This window comes from Triplophysa dalaica, chromosome 17 (genome assembly GCF_015846415.1).
Source record: "Triplophysa dalaica isolate WHDGS20190420 chromosome 17, ASM1584641v1, whole genome shotgun sequence".
Lineage (NCBI taxonomy): Eukaryota > Metazoa > Chordata > Actinopteri > Cypriniformes > Nemacheilidae > Triplophysa > Triplophysa dalaica.
Window position 1 is genome coordinate 20,578,184 of NC_079558.1, and position 13,894 is coordinate 20,592,077.

The 13,894-nt window shown below is 38.1% G+C and overlaps 1 protein-coding gene across 2 annotated transcripts in view; it reads right to left on the reverse strand.

Annotated features, from left to right (window-relative positions):
- Positions 1 to 1,059: 1,059 nt before the first annotated feature.
- The window catches only part of dock1 (dedicator of cytokinesis 1), a 159,081-nt gene continuing 146,246 nt past the window's right edge, over positions 1,060 to 13,894 (reverse strand). For both annotated transcript variants that reach the window (XM_056770948.1, XM_056770947.1), the window contains exons 47-52: positions 8,961 to 9,098; positions 7,587 to 7,732; positions 5,878 to 6,076; positions 4,399 to 4,564; positions 2,554 to 2,696; positions 1,060 to 1,931 (exon numbers count right to left, since the gene is read on the reverse strand). In XM_056770948.1, coding sequence (XP_056626926.1) covers positions 1,836 to 1,931; positions 2,554 to 2,696; positions 4,399 to 4,564; positions 5,878 to 6,076; positions 7,587 to 7,732; positions 8,961 to 9,098 — 888 coding nt within the window. In that variant the 3' untranslated portion in view covers positions 1,060 to 1,835. The remainder of the gene's footprint in view (positions 1,932 to 2,553; positions 2,697 to 4,398; positions 4,565 to 5,877; positions 6,077 to 7,586; positions 7,733 to 8,960; positions 9,099 to 13,894) is intronic.

Below are 13,894 nucleotides of genomic sequence, written 5' to 3' on the forward strand. Positions count from 1 at the left end.
ATCCTAAAAATTATTAAAGCTAATTCAGCTTGCCATAGTCCATGTCATTCCTATATTCACTTTACCATCACCATGTTTCTATTATATGTGACAACATGTTACATACAATAGTAAACATTTTAAAACACTTTAAAGATGGAAATCATAACACCACTAAAACATAACACATTTATGTAACTTGAAGTCTTCTTTTATAAGATCTCCAAACACAAACATTAATAATTATGAGCAAGGGATTTGATGATCCTGTAATGTTTTTATAAATCAGAATGCATGCATATCAAATTTTTCTCAAGTTATAGTGTTTCATTTCATCAGTCTATGTACGTCATCTGTATATCTGTGTGTTACCTTGAAAAAATTAAGACTAAGATCAGGTATTTCATTTAACATCATTCAATGCCACGGGCTTCAACAACATGACCTCCAACAAATAAAAGTCGCTCTCAACGCACATTTACTCCAATTCTCATACAGGGTAAGTGCCTGAAAGTATTTATTTAAGAATCATGATATAGTCATTCAAAATCTATTTTTTTTGCAATGCAAACACGTCAACCAGTGTTACAGTGATTGTTTCAAACTAAAAACTGAAAGCTCTTCAGGTCTGAAGGACTTCAGTTCAATCAATAAAACGATTTTCAGTTGTCTCTGAATTACAGTAAATTACCGTATTTTTGATTTTCAGATCTTGTTTTGAGATGAAATGTTTTGCATCACATTCAAGACAATCGCAGATTTTTTCATTTTCAAGGACGCATGTGAACTCAGACATCAGCATCATATGTTTGTAACAATGTCATTCACCTGAGATTCCTGGAGGGAAATTGCACCTGTGATGTGTTCTTGTGACCATATCTCCAAAAAAAAGTAGTTGTTACTTTAAGCCTGAAATAAATTAATTTTGAGAGTCCAATGTATTTAGAAGAAAAGTGAAAGATTAAGAGAAACTTACCTGAGGTTTTGTTACCTTCTGACATTGAACATCAGAGGACCTTCCAAGGGCAAAATAACTACATTGTAGAAGATTTTATATTTACCAGACAGATAATATACAAATACATAGATTTTGAGTTTATTCAGAAGTCAGTAGTGAGTTTGGAGCAGTCAATGTTATTGATACACATGGTGTTGATATTATGCAGTTTATACATCATGACATTTGCTTTTACTCCATATGACAACAAAAACAATGAAATGAATAAAAGATGCATTAAAATAACTTTACTGTCGCTCTCATATTAAAATCAATACCCCCTTTTTGGATAAAAATGCCAATTATGTTTATACACATCGAATACGAAAAAGGATTAAAAATTGCTTCCGAAAAATTTAAAATAAAATAAAATCATATATACAAACCTCTGTACATAAATGTGTATATATATTGAGGATAAAAGTACCAAGTAAAAATAAAAAACTTTGATTACGTAACAAACCCTTCAGAGGAGATTTGTGTTGGTCTTGTGTCTTAATGACAATGCGCGAAAAAGAGATTTCTCGTGATTTCACATTCCTGCTTGACTGTCCGTCTCTCAGGTGAGTTTAACTTCAACATCTAACCAAATGACCCGGAAATTCCCAGAATCGAGCCACAGTGCATCTGTAGTTGTTCACGTCTGGACAGATAAGGATGTTTGCTGACACCCGAAGTAATTAGAGATAAAACAACATTCTGCACTTTACGTCACAGAGGCTTTGAGTGGCGATTCCGCAGTGGACTGACTCCTCTGAACACAGAGACGCGCCGGGATGAGATCGTTGTCATGCTGATGTAAAATCATTGGAAGGGGAGGTGACGCAACTGTCTCTATTTGGTGATATTGTCTTCTCGCTTACTGGACGATTCCCGAGTCGATGGAGGCCTGCTTCCGTGTGGTCTTTGGAGGGGGAGGAGGAGGGGTCTTGCTTGGTAAGGGGGGAGGAAGGAGCTGGAACAAGAGAAGACAACATTTTTTTGCTGTAATCTATGAAGCCATTAGAGTGAAGTCACCCACATCCATCGGTGAGTTTAACTTGTTCTTAAAGGGACAGTTTAGCCAAAAATGTGAATTATTTCATCGTCAAGTTATTTCAAACTTGTGGGACTTTCTTTCTTCTGCAGAACACAAAACAAGATATTTTGATAAAGTGTCGATAACGAAATTACAACATTGATTTCCATTGAACACACAACCACGGAGACTTATCTTCTCTACATATCTTCTTTTGTGTTCCACTGAAAAAGAGTCATACACAGGTTTACAACCCCATAAAAGTGAATAAATGATGACATTATTTTTGGGTGCGCTATCTCTTTAAGAGATGCAAAAATGAAACTCTATCCTTAATAATATAATAACATTTAGTCATTTAGAAGACGCTTCTATCCAAAGCGACTTACAGATGAGATAAACAATGAAAGTAATTGGAACAAATAAAGGAAAAAAAATTGCAAAATTCCCAAAAAATGGAAATAACAAAAAAAAAAATGGCGCAAACAACAAACATCCTCATAAAAGGTCTGCACAAGTATTTTACAAATCTAAAACATTGTTGGTTGCTTAGTCATACCCGTTGGTGAGGTGGTGGCGGAGGGGGGGTAGTCGGACTTGCCAGGTCTGAATTGTCCATTAGGTTTCCATAGTCACCCATGCCGCTTTTGACAGGAAGTGGAGGCGGAGTTTCCCCATAACCCGTCCCGTTCAGCTCAAGATCTGTATACAACCAATACACAACCAAATCAATCAGCCCAAAAAGAGCTTTTAAAGGCAAGAGGTATGTGACTATGCAAAACAAATAATAAAAAGTTTTAAAATGAAGACAAAGAGATTTGAACACTTTCTTTTTGTCAAATGATAGTTTACCATGACCGTACAGCAGTAAGCGTTCAGTTATAAAACTCTTGACACAGTTTGCTTCCGTTATGATTAATAATATAAAAATGCCGCATTAGCTCTGACATCACTGAAAGAGATGAGGATTTGTATTTGATAATCTAATGCAAAGACATTCTCACCTAAAAGACAGTTAAACATACTCAAATACCTTATGGGGTTCCTGTTAAAGATTACAAAAGTTTCTTTATTTGTATTAATTCTCTACTACAAAGATCTGGATTAACAAAACATTCAAAACGTATTCTGAAGAAACGGCCCGGTGGTGATGTGGTGAATGCTTATGAGCAGATCTCAATACAGAGAGAGATAGAGAGATAGAGAGGGAGAGAGACGGAGAGAGAGAGAGAGAGAGAGAGAGAGGGAGAGAGAGAAAGAATGGAAGAAAGAAAGAGAGAGAGAATGAAAGAAAGAAAGAAAGAGAGAGAGAGAGAGAGAGAGAGAGAGAGAGAGAGAGAGAGAGAGGGAGTGCGAAAGAGCTAGAGAGAGAGAAAAAGAGAGAGAAAGACAGAGAGAGAAAGACCGAAAGAGAGAGAGAGAGAGAAAGACCGAGAGAGAGAGACCGAAAGAGAGAGAGAGCGAGACCAGAGATGATGACATGTAGTGCAAATGCTGAATTCAGACAGAGAGCCAGACCCAAGGGAGATCTTCAGTAGAGACTCAATGAGAACCTCTGCAGTCTCCCATAATTCCCTGCTTCACATCACAGCGATACCTTTATGTGTCATCACAATAAAGTTTGCTAAACGCTGTTTGAACGCAGTAGAAACATCCGGCGAGATGTATACCGGGGGTGCAGTTTAGTGTTGAAGAACATAATCCTGTTTACCACACTTACTCACATTCACTTCTGCTGAGGAGACCAACACATCTCATTTAAGAACTACATTTGACTTCATGTGAAGGATTTCACATAAGATTATATCACAATGAAAAAGAAGAGTTAGTAACATCAGTGTATATGGAATTGTTTATGGAGATGCTTAAATTATTATCAGCAATTCATTATAGTTCATCATAATCTAGTTGCTGACCCAAAAAACCCACTTATTTTAAAGCGACGGTTCACCCAAAAAGCACAATTCTGTCATCATGTCTTAACCCACTTGTTATTTCAAACCTGTAGAACTTTCTCCTGCAAAACACAGAAGATATTTTGAAGAAAGTTGGTAGCAGAACACCACTGGACCCCATTCACTTCTATGAACACAAATCCAACTCTAACTCAAATCTAACGACATTCTTCAAAATATCTTCTCGTGTGAGCTGTGGAAAAAAGAAAGTCATACAGGTTTGAAGTAAGCAAATAATGAAATCATTTTTATTTTTGGAGAAACTATAGCTTTAAACTGAGAAAAGACCCTTCTATGCAAAACCAGCTCACATGTTTCAAAATATTTCTTTCCCCTTTAGAGGTGAAAGGTTAACACATATTTCTACACCTATAATAGCTTGCTTTGGCAAAACAAGCCCAGTCCAGTTTATTTCAGGAGAATAATTGAGACATCAGTGTCACACGTACTGGATCCAGACAGTAAGCTGAACTGTAGTTTGGCCCGAGGGGCGATGGGAGGGGGGACAGCGGAGGCGCTGGAGTTAGCGGGGGCTCCCGGAGACACAGACAGACGCTTCTCCCCCAGCAGATTGATCACCTGACTCTTCGGTCTCTGGGGTCTCAACGGGCTGATCTGAGGAGAAGATGGACAGAAAATGATCATGTCCTAACTAAATACACATCCTGACCGAACAGAAGGCGACTGAATTAGAAAACTAGGACTCAGAGTTATACAAACAGAAGTGTGGGTAAAGCAAGCATACAATTCTAAACCAGACACAATAATGAATAATTATTACAACTTTTAGTTTAAAATGAGATTTAACCTGTTTTTTATAAAAGGATAATGAGAGTTGTGTGGTGGTCAATGAGGAACATCAGATGATGATAATGGTGACAACAGAACGTCAGACACACACACAGCGAAAATATACACAAAAATACCTCTGAGGAAGTGTTCATGAATAACAAAACTCAAATGTTCAGGTTCATTTATATCCACATACAGGTTTGCCTAATGCATCATTTAACACATCATTTACAATGCTTATAAATTATTTCTGTTGTAAACGACCGTCATTAATATAAAATCTGTGGGACGTACTTCAAACACAGAATTATGTTTTTTATCATACGGCCTAATTACAATAAAGGAATAACTTATGACCGGTGTGTCTTAGGTACAACTTCATGTTGAGAAAGTACTAGTGGTAAACTTGACTTTTTGAGAAACTTTCCGAACGCTTCGTCCATGTGCTGCAGTTCAGAATCACAGATGAATTAACATTGAACAAATATTAACAAAACACCAGATGAGGCCGATAAGAATAGTAGCAGAAAAAAATATGGTTGCATAAGGTCAAATGTGAATGACATTATGACCGATACATCTGCTGTAACTTAAGTTTTTGTGAATGGTGGAGGTCGGTGGTCTGCGGCAAGCGTGAGGGTCTTTATAATAAATGATGAACCATCAGAGTCATTATGTGTGCCGCTCTTCTCAAAGTTACATACATTCCTCACAATGCACCTTGAGTCAATGAAGTCAAGCGCGGTCATTTATATTCTTATTTAAGCCTTCTGAACATCTATTATCTGTTCGGAACAACTGATTCATCACATTTGTTCCTGTTCAAAGAGCTTGAAAAGGATTCATGAGATGACCGGATTTACACCTGTGGCTTTTCTTGAATAATTGAACCAAAAGTTTCCAAAACTGATTCACAAATATAACTTTTGTTTTTTCGTAAACCATCATACGAGACAGAGTATTACTTGCCATGAGAGCGATATCTCGCCAATGACACGTGGATTTATTGTATCTTAGATGATTGTTTTCTGTTATTTACATCAGAGAGCAGAGCAACACTATGAATCATCTAGATAAGATTGATTCCTTCGGGTCATTTTAATATCCGGTGATATTTTAGGTTTAGGAGAACTCACTGTTTCTGACAGTATAACAGCTTCACTGGGCTGTAGGGTCACATCGGCCGTCTTCAGCTCTTTATCAAACAACTCCTGATGTTTACTGTTCCTCTTCTCCTTCTTCTTGTCTTTCCTCTCTTTCTCCGGCTCGTCTCGATCCAGCTTGTCCTGAGACTTACTGTGCAGCTTCTTGGGTAGTAAAGGCTCCAGCGTGAAACTATTAGAGAGATAAAACAACGGAGAAAAATTGAGAAAGACAGGATTCTTCTAAAGGTCCTGTGCAAATATTTACACTCATTTGACATTTAGCTTCAACTTTGAACCCGAGCATCCCGTTTCCGGAATGCAGTCTCTGTAGTCATGGCGACTGTATCACCTAATCAATGATGCTACATCTCATATTCATCCACGCACTCCGTAACGAAAGGTCTGACGCTACATTATATTTTCATCACATGCAAGAGTTTAAAAAGTGTTTGCGTACGACTGTCTGAACTGGGAAATAAGTGTCATCATTACTGGATTTCAGATTCAAAGCTACAAACCAAACCCTTTCCTAAAATGCAGCGATGCGGGGTGAGAATCCTACATCATCCGCACAAACACAGTTAAAGCGAAACCCCAGCATTTAAGTGTGTGCGTCCTCTGGAATCTGCTGACCTGACCGATAATGAACCTCGTAGGCAGTTTTGTAAAGAGGAGCCGGAGAAAACTTTGGTACTCAGAATCTGTGCGGCCCAGAGGCGACTCGAAGAGCTTTAATGAGATGGATTAACTCATCAAACGAATGAAACCCTTCACATTTAAACACCAGTGGATACACTAATGAACCTTTAAGACTGGCATCTGCTTGCTCGCCACGCCAGACTGGCACTAAGCCCCATGTGTGACAGTAAACAAAGGTTAGACATATAGTTCTTAAAGGAACAGTTCACCCCAAAATACAAAAATTCTGTCATACTTTGGTCCACCCTCGTGTCATTCAGAAATCCGAATACGACTCTATTTCTAGGTAGAAGGTATTTAGAGAAATGTCTCGGGGTTTTGTGATCGCAAAATAGAAGTCAATGGGGAATTCCAAATGTCTTTTTGGAGAAGAAAGAAAGTCAATCAGGTTTGCAATGACATGATGATTAACATGTCCAAAGGATTAACAACCAAGTGTTTTATTTTTTGCATTCTCAGATTCCAGATTTTCAAATCATACATCTATGGATGCTTAATTATTCACTGATTAATAGTACATTATTTATTTACGATGGATAAAGCTCAATTTTAACAAATTGGACCATTATGACTGGTTCTGTGGTCCAGGGTCACACATGCCTTCATAATTTCATAGGATTGTCTTTGAACAGATGGGACTTAATAAGAGCATTACTAATAAGAGCTTTACTAATATATTTCAGTCCGAGTGTGATGAAACGATGTGTCCAGAGACACAGCAGGTGCTGGAGTGCAGTAAATTCTTTAACATGCTGAAGTGCGTTATGGGCGTATATGCTCGGATGAGAACAGGCCGCCCACAGCGAGACGACACGGAAATGATGAAGTTATTGAAGTGTGTATTGTTACGCCCACAGAGACATTGTTACTCCAACTGGAATAATATTATGAATAACATACATCATGTCCAACAGTTTAGCCTAGTTAGCAGAAGTTATTTCTAAAACTAAATCTAAAACTCATAGAACTACATTTGGAAGATCTGAAGTGTGTGTGTGTACCCGTCTGATCCCGGTCTGGAGGGGGAGTTGTCTGATGATATGGAGGTCACAGATGCGACAGACAGAGGTCTCTGAGATGACGGCATGGTGAAAGAGCGAACCATGGACCTCGGCCGACTGCCACGCCGCTCGTCCGACATAGAAGGCTGAAAAACACAAATGCAAAGTTTATACATTCATGTTGGAGTTTGAGTTTTAAAAGCCCCTGAAGGTGAAGTTTTCTTCTGTCATAATCGACAGTTATGCCAAAAAAACAGTCAATCTGAAACAACATTAGACCTCCAAACTCGTGGCGTGAGAGTTCTGGCTGCATTAATAAAGTTTTTGTTTCCACATCTTTACAAAGGTCTGTCGCGTGATTCTCGTGCTTATCTGCTTCCGCTGCTCTCGGTCACGTGCGCGCTTGTCTTTGAAACAATATTCAGCCTTCATTACGTTTTTTACTCTAATAAACTCTATTAGAGCCATCGCTACGGCAACCAACATGACGGCTAATTCTAGCATCCTAGTGGAGTGATGATCAATACCTGCCACCTACATACACTATTCATCTCTCTCTCTGTTTCTTCCGGTCTTTTGTATCTCTCTTGTTGCTCTTCAGAACCCCAGCATCCTCCTGTCACATCCGTTCTTGAGGAGAGTCACAAGCCGGCTTTTTCTGGGTTTGTCAAGAGGTCTTATACTGCTAATAGGTATTTTAAGAAAGATGCAATGTCCCAAAACATGATTTTTTTGATTAGTCGGGTGACAAAAATAGAGTTGAAATACAGAAGTGTTTACTTAAAATGCCGTATCTTTTTAATACGTCTCTTTTTGGGCTTCTGTTGTCTACCTTTACTTTCACCCTGAAATGAAAATTCTGTCATCCTTTATTCCCCCTCATGTCATTTTTTGTTTTCTTCAGAACATTAAGAAAAGATTTTAAAGAATGTTGGTAACCAAACAACATTGAACCCCATAGCCAAAGCCGATCCTTCCTATACGCAAACTACGCAAGTTGCGTAGGGCCCCTGCGAGGGGCCCCCTTGAGGACCGAATAAAAAAACTATAATGTAAATAAGACGCTATTTTTATTACTTTTTAGAAGATCAATCCCATGTGTTTTTGTACTTCATTGATCTCACTGTCAGTTTAATGATTTTTTGTCTTTCAGTTTTATTTCATTTAAGTGGTCAATTGATGTATTGATTTTATTTCTTATAGTTTACAGTTATGTTTATCTAATTTTAACTACTATGACAAGGGCCCCCTCACAAAGGTTTGAAAAATCCTTTTGAAAAACTACTACAGTATGTTCATTAAAGAGAGAGATTACTGTCAAAAGCAGTCACAATAACCACATTTCGGGGATTTTCCTGAAGACTTTAGACTCACTAGTGTTTTGACACCATACTGCCTCTCCACCTTCTCCTTGAGTTGTTTGAAACACGCCTCCAAACGAGCGTGAAATGGTCGCAGGGCTTCAGTCACTTTTTCACCGTGAATACGAACTCCTTCAGCCAGGTACGGGATCTACATGACACACACAAACACAAATGGCACATTCTTAAAGATTTCACAGCATTGAGAAACCAAAACATTCGGTTAAAGACTGCACATTATCCATAATCTGACATTTTCCCAAATGATAAGACATCAGGAATGACTGGACTGTGAAAGATGAGCATTACACGGTGGAATAGAGACGGAAGAAAGATGTGTTACATCACTGCAAAAAACTAACTCCTGATCCATTTCTACTACCCACAATACATTTCTACTCTGAGACTGAGACATGATGCTCTTCAGGGGTGATTTAGTGAAGTCTCTGAGATCGCCCTGCAGGGTTTCACTCCAGTCTGAAGAATCATAGCACTTTTCTTTCTCTGTCCTGACAGACAACTGCAAGTCACACTGAAGGCCGTATCATATCACACACCAATAACAAACTTTTACACAACCTTTGCATTCATAACGCAAAGTACCACAGTTTCTCATGATTCAGAGTCGTAAGAAAAGCACAATTGCAGACACACAAACATGACTGCTTTGTTAATTGTAAAAAACGGCATTGTTGTCTCCAGATGTGATGGTGTGAATGCAGAGTAAACCTGGAAGCTGAGAAGTGAAGATATTTATGAAATAATGTCCATCGAGGATCAGATTGAGCTGATGCAATGCACTGCAATGTCTCTGAAACATCAGGTCAATAAAACGCCCGTCAACAACAAAATATATCCTGAGATTCAAATGTTGAATTTTTAATTGAACTTCTATAGAACAGAAAAAAAGATCTTTAATAATATTGACTTTTGATTGCAGACTTGACAAATCTGAGCTCACTTTGCTGACATTGTCTTCTCAAACTCTAATGACAGAGACATTTGTGAGATGTCAGACTTTTGTCTAAGGAGAAATATCTGAGATGCAGGTGAGACTTAAGCACAAGTTCTTCGTTTAATCTCATTGATGTCTAGAAGAAATAGCTAACTGAGATTTAAAGACATATGAAATATTGCTATATTGTGAACATAATCATGATATCCCAAATACAGTATGACTTCATGTATCCTTTTTGTATCTCATTGCTTAATTATATGAAAGTAAATTGGAATAAAAATGGTGCGGAGCTGAATTCAGACACATTGTGTGTTCAGCATCCTGCAGAGAGTCCAGACACAAGGAGAGAGACAGAGAGGATTCCCACTTTAATATGGCTTGTTATCACCACAGGGAATTTCTGAAGGAGACTTAGATCGAGACAGATAGAGAGAGACGGAGGGGGAAAGAGAGGGAGAGAGAGAAGGAGAGAGAGAGAGAGAGAGAGAGAGAAAGAGAGAGAGAGGGAGAGAGAGGGAGCGAGAGGGAGAGAGAGGGAGAGAGAGCGAGAGGGAGAGAGAGAGAGAGAAGGAGAGAGAGAGAGAGAGCGAGAGGGAGAGAGCGAGAGGGAGAGAGAGAGAGAGAGAGAGAGAGAGAGAGGGGAGAGAGGGAGGGAGAGAGAGAGAGAGAGAGGGGGGAGAGAGGGAGGGAGAGAGAGAGAGAGAAGGAGGGAGAGGGAGAGGGAGAGGGAGAGGGAGAGAGAGAGAGAGAGAGAGAGAGAGAGAGGGAGGGAGAGAGCGAGAGCGAGAGAGAGAGAGAGAGAGAAAGAAAGAAAGGGAGGTAAAGATAGAGAGAGAGAGAGAGAGAGAGAGAGAGAGAGAGGGAGGGAGAGGGAGGGAGAGAGAGAGATGGAGGGAGAGAGAGAAAAGGCACAGCTGTCTCCAGGGAAACCCAGACCTTATAAAAATGATCAGTGACAGAATTCCGGGTGGGCGGCACAGCGACAAAACTTCTTTAAAAGATATCTGCCAAATCACACCGTCAGAACTGCAAATATTTCTAATTACTTTGACATATAATTAAAAAAATAAAACATTAATACACAAACACTCAGTGACTCATCAGTCCTTTTCAATCCAACATTCTTGCACCATGAGCTTTCATGACAAAATACTGTAGTATTTCAACTCCTAGATACTATAGTGTTTAAACCTTAATATACGATACAATTCTGTGCAATGCCATGCTACAATTACTTTAATATAGTACAGTATACTAAAATTTACTATAAACAGTACACAGTTTACTATAGTAAATACTAAATGGACTTTATAGTATCGTAAAGTATAACTTTCGTTGTGGTCAAATGCATAAGAAGTGAAATAGATGAGCCATGTTTCTGTGTAACATTTCATACTGTTTCCACTTTTGATTTGTCAATCTCACTTTTTATTAGAGCACTTAAAAGCAGATCTGCGTCTTTAAAACTGATTTGAGGAAAGACAAGATGACAGCTAGAGAAATTCTGATGCAAATTCTTTGACCTTAAAAGAGATAAAATAATAAAGAACACCGTCAAACAATCATATCTGGGTCATTTACAAGCCGGGGGTGTATGTTGTAAACCTCAAAAACATGTAAATAATGACTATTGCTGTGTTGTCTGAGGGCAATATTCCTCATCTCTTCTGTTACGAGAAGAAAAGCTGACATTAGGTTGACATTTGTGACAAGTTGTGCATCAGCTTTGTGTCAACCCTGTTAGCAACATGACACTGTCTCTAAAATTAACCTTCTACAGCATATATAAAAAAACATGTCATAATGACATCACAAGCCTAACAGGAAGTGAAGAACAGGCAACTGGCCTCAGTTTCATCTTACATTAGGATGTTTTTGTCAAAAGGTGTCTAATCTAAAACCGGTTCATGTCAACCCTGTTACCTTTCTAAGAAAAACAGATGTTGCCTAATATGTAATGTAAAAAAACATATATTTACTGTGTTTAGACATAATGTGTCTCAAAAATGTTTACAACCTTCAAAAATGAACATTACATCACACAAATGAATGACTAAATAAACCCACTCAAAAATGCAGCTGCAGAAGAGACAGGAGGAATGTCTCTATAGACACACCACAAACAGATTCATTGTGAGACAAGTTCATGTAGCGTTACATCAATGCCACACATCTGTTCTGCCAAACCAAACAACTTCTTTACTGTGAGTTCCTGCACAAACAGTCTTCATTTAACACATCTGTCCTCTTATCTCTCTCAAATAACATCTGCAAATGAGTCTCCGCTAAACAAACAAACCCCTTATATTTTTTTTATACATGTCCCTGAAGAAAAGAAGAAGTCCTTCAATGCGTCTTACACAGCGAAACTGTTTATGATCTGACGGTAAGCACATGTGACATGTGTGTGTCTGGATAAAACAAACCGGCTGTCAGCGAGACCGATGGTGATGATGATATATCACAACATGACAAAGTCAAAACAGGACAACAAAACAATTTCATCATTTCACGAGTCTTCGCACCTCTTGACCAACAAAGCTTCATGATATTTCAAGGCATTTTCTAGATAAAAATATCTGGATCTCTAAAAAATGTGCGGTTAAAGGATATAAAAAACTTACATAATTTGAACATAATTAATTGTCAGAAAATGTGGTTAAAATGTTCCAGAAGAGAGGTCATACAATGGCATGTGTTACACTTTAGAGATAAAATGTCTGTCAGAAAGACAGAAGCTAAAATTGAACTTTATCAGCATTAAGATCATTTCTAACAGATCTCTTACACAACACACACATAACCATCAATAAAAGGAAGAATGTGTCACTTTTCCTTGTTAAAATCATCACTGTTTTGACAGAGAAAAAAGACTAAAGATCTGATGAGACGTTCTTCGTCACCCTCTGATTTATCCAACAACACGACACTGAACCCTCAGGAGATTTTCCTTTCAATTACATCTCACGCTGGCAAAATGACACCACATAAAAGACCAACAACAATTATAACTCACAGTGTGAATGCTGCTTATCAATATTACGTTTAGAAAATGATCAAATGTGAGCTTATGAAATCATAGACCTCATGAATTCTAAAGGTTGCTTTGGATGACCCACATCTCATTTTACTTAAACATTTAAATGGATTAAAAAATGACAAATGATAGCCTGCATAATAAGAAAATGGACACATCTAGTTTGAGTTACGATGTAAGCGAATCGTTTCATTAGAATTCTGAATCAATTCACACGCATGGATTGAACTGATTCAGGCCGATGAATCATTATCATGAACTCTGACACCATATCTCTGATGAAGCCTAAAGTAGAGCCACTCAAACATTTTAATGCTCCAACAGGCACCAACTCGATGACGAGCAAGAAACGGGAAATTCAATTAGTGGACGATTAAAAAGTTTGTCGCTGCAATATTCATAATGTTGATTCATTGGATATTGTCAACAGATGTCATGAATGTTCTGTACACCGCACTGCAAATAATGCAATGAGGTGTATGTTGTTAACCTCAAAAACATGTAAATAATGACTTTTACTGTGTTGTTCCAGGGTATTTCTTTTAAAAAAATCAAGTATTCCTCATCTCTTCTGTTACGAGGAGAAAAGCTGACATTAGGTTGACATTTGTGACAAGTTGTGCATCAGCTTTGTGTCAAACCTGTTAGCAACATGACACTGTCTCTAAAATTAACCTTCTACAGCATATATAAAAAAACATGTCATAATGACATCACCAGCCTAACAGGAAGTGAAGAACAGGCAACTGGCCTCAGTTTCATCTTACATTAGGATGTTTTTGTCTGAAGGTGTCTTATCTAAACCGGTTCATGTCAACCCTGTTATCTTTAAAAAAAAACAGATGTCGCCTGATATGTAACATATATTTACTGTGTTTAGACATAATGTGTCTCGAAAATGTTTACAACCTTCAAAAATGAACATTACATCACACAAATGAATGACTAAATA